At 46.5% G+C, this 809-nt stretch overlaps 1 protein-coding gene across 1 annotated transcript; it reads right to left on the reverse strand.

The window, feature by feature from the left end:
* Positions 1–117: 117 nt before the first annotated feature.
* Positions 118–495, reverse strand: Pmar_PMAR011413 (diphthine synthase, putative; the record flags this gene model as incomplete). The annotated part of the gene is made up of 3 exons (XM_002767878.1): positions 118–265; positions 317–410; positions 464–495. Coding segments are annotated over 3 exons (274 nt in total), but the record flags the coding sequence as incomplete, so codon positions are not given.
* Positions 496–809: the final 314 nt, after the last annotated feature.

Consider the following 809-nt stretch of genomic DNA (forward strand, 5'->3'; position numbering starts at 1 on the left):
GAAACCACAAGGAACATCTTTATCGATTTGGGTACATTATATTTGGTATTGCTTAACAAACTCCTCTTCCATCTCTTGTAGCCGTTCAGCACCCTGAACATGTGAGAAATGAACAACATAAAACGCCATCACGGTTGGTTACGTGCGCACAGATTACAAGCGAATGGAGAGGACCGCCGAGCTTCTCAGATGCTTTCTCGGAGGCCACATCCTCGGCGCGACCGAAGACAATTGACTGATCTTTGCAACCAACACGTGCGACACCCTGTACGGATCATTGAGCGAGATACCATGGGGAGATAGATCCTGATCGTACCACAACGAGGGAATCTTTGCCCACAATTCCAGGATTGCCTCGCTTCTCATCGATCTCCATAAGCTGTTCTAATGCTGTCTGCACCGACATGAACCTATGCGGATTTCTATCACTCGCAACGAAATTCACCAACCCGGGAAATACTACCTCGGAGGTTCATAAATTTCGTTCCCCTTCATTAGGTTAACAACACTTTGCTCCTTCACTTTGATGTCCAACAGGCACAAAGTGTGCAATCCCCGCTTGGCATTGTCCGCGATTTTGTCGAAATAACTATCAGGCTTCCATGAGTCGTCCCAAAAACAAATCGACACTGTCTCTCCGAATCGGTACCTGTGAATAATACTAATGTCTCGTTAGAGGTTTCCATACGATATGTCAAGTATAGTAGAATCACAGTGATTCAAATCTTCATGCCTTCTGGGCACTCCGCCGAAAACGAGATTGTTTGGAGCATCTCGCTGGAAGGAAAGAGACCAGGACGGGAGTATTC

This window comes from Perkinsus marinus, assembly GCF_000006405.1.
Source record: "Perkinsus marinus ATCC 50983 genomic scaffold scf_1104296969648, whole genome shotgun sequence".
NCBI lineage: Eukaryota > Perkinsozoa > Perkinsida > Perkinsidae > Perkinsus > Perkinsus marinus.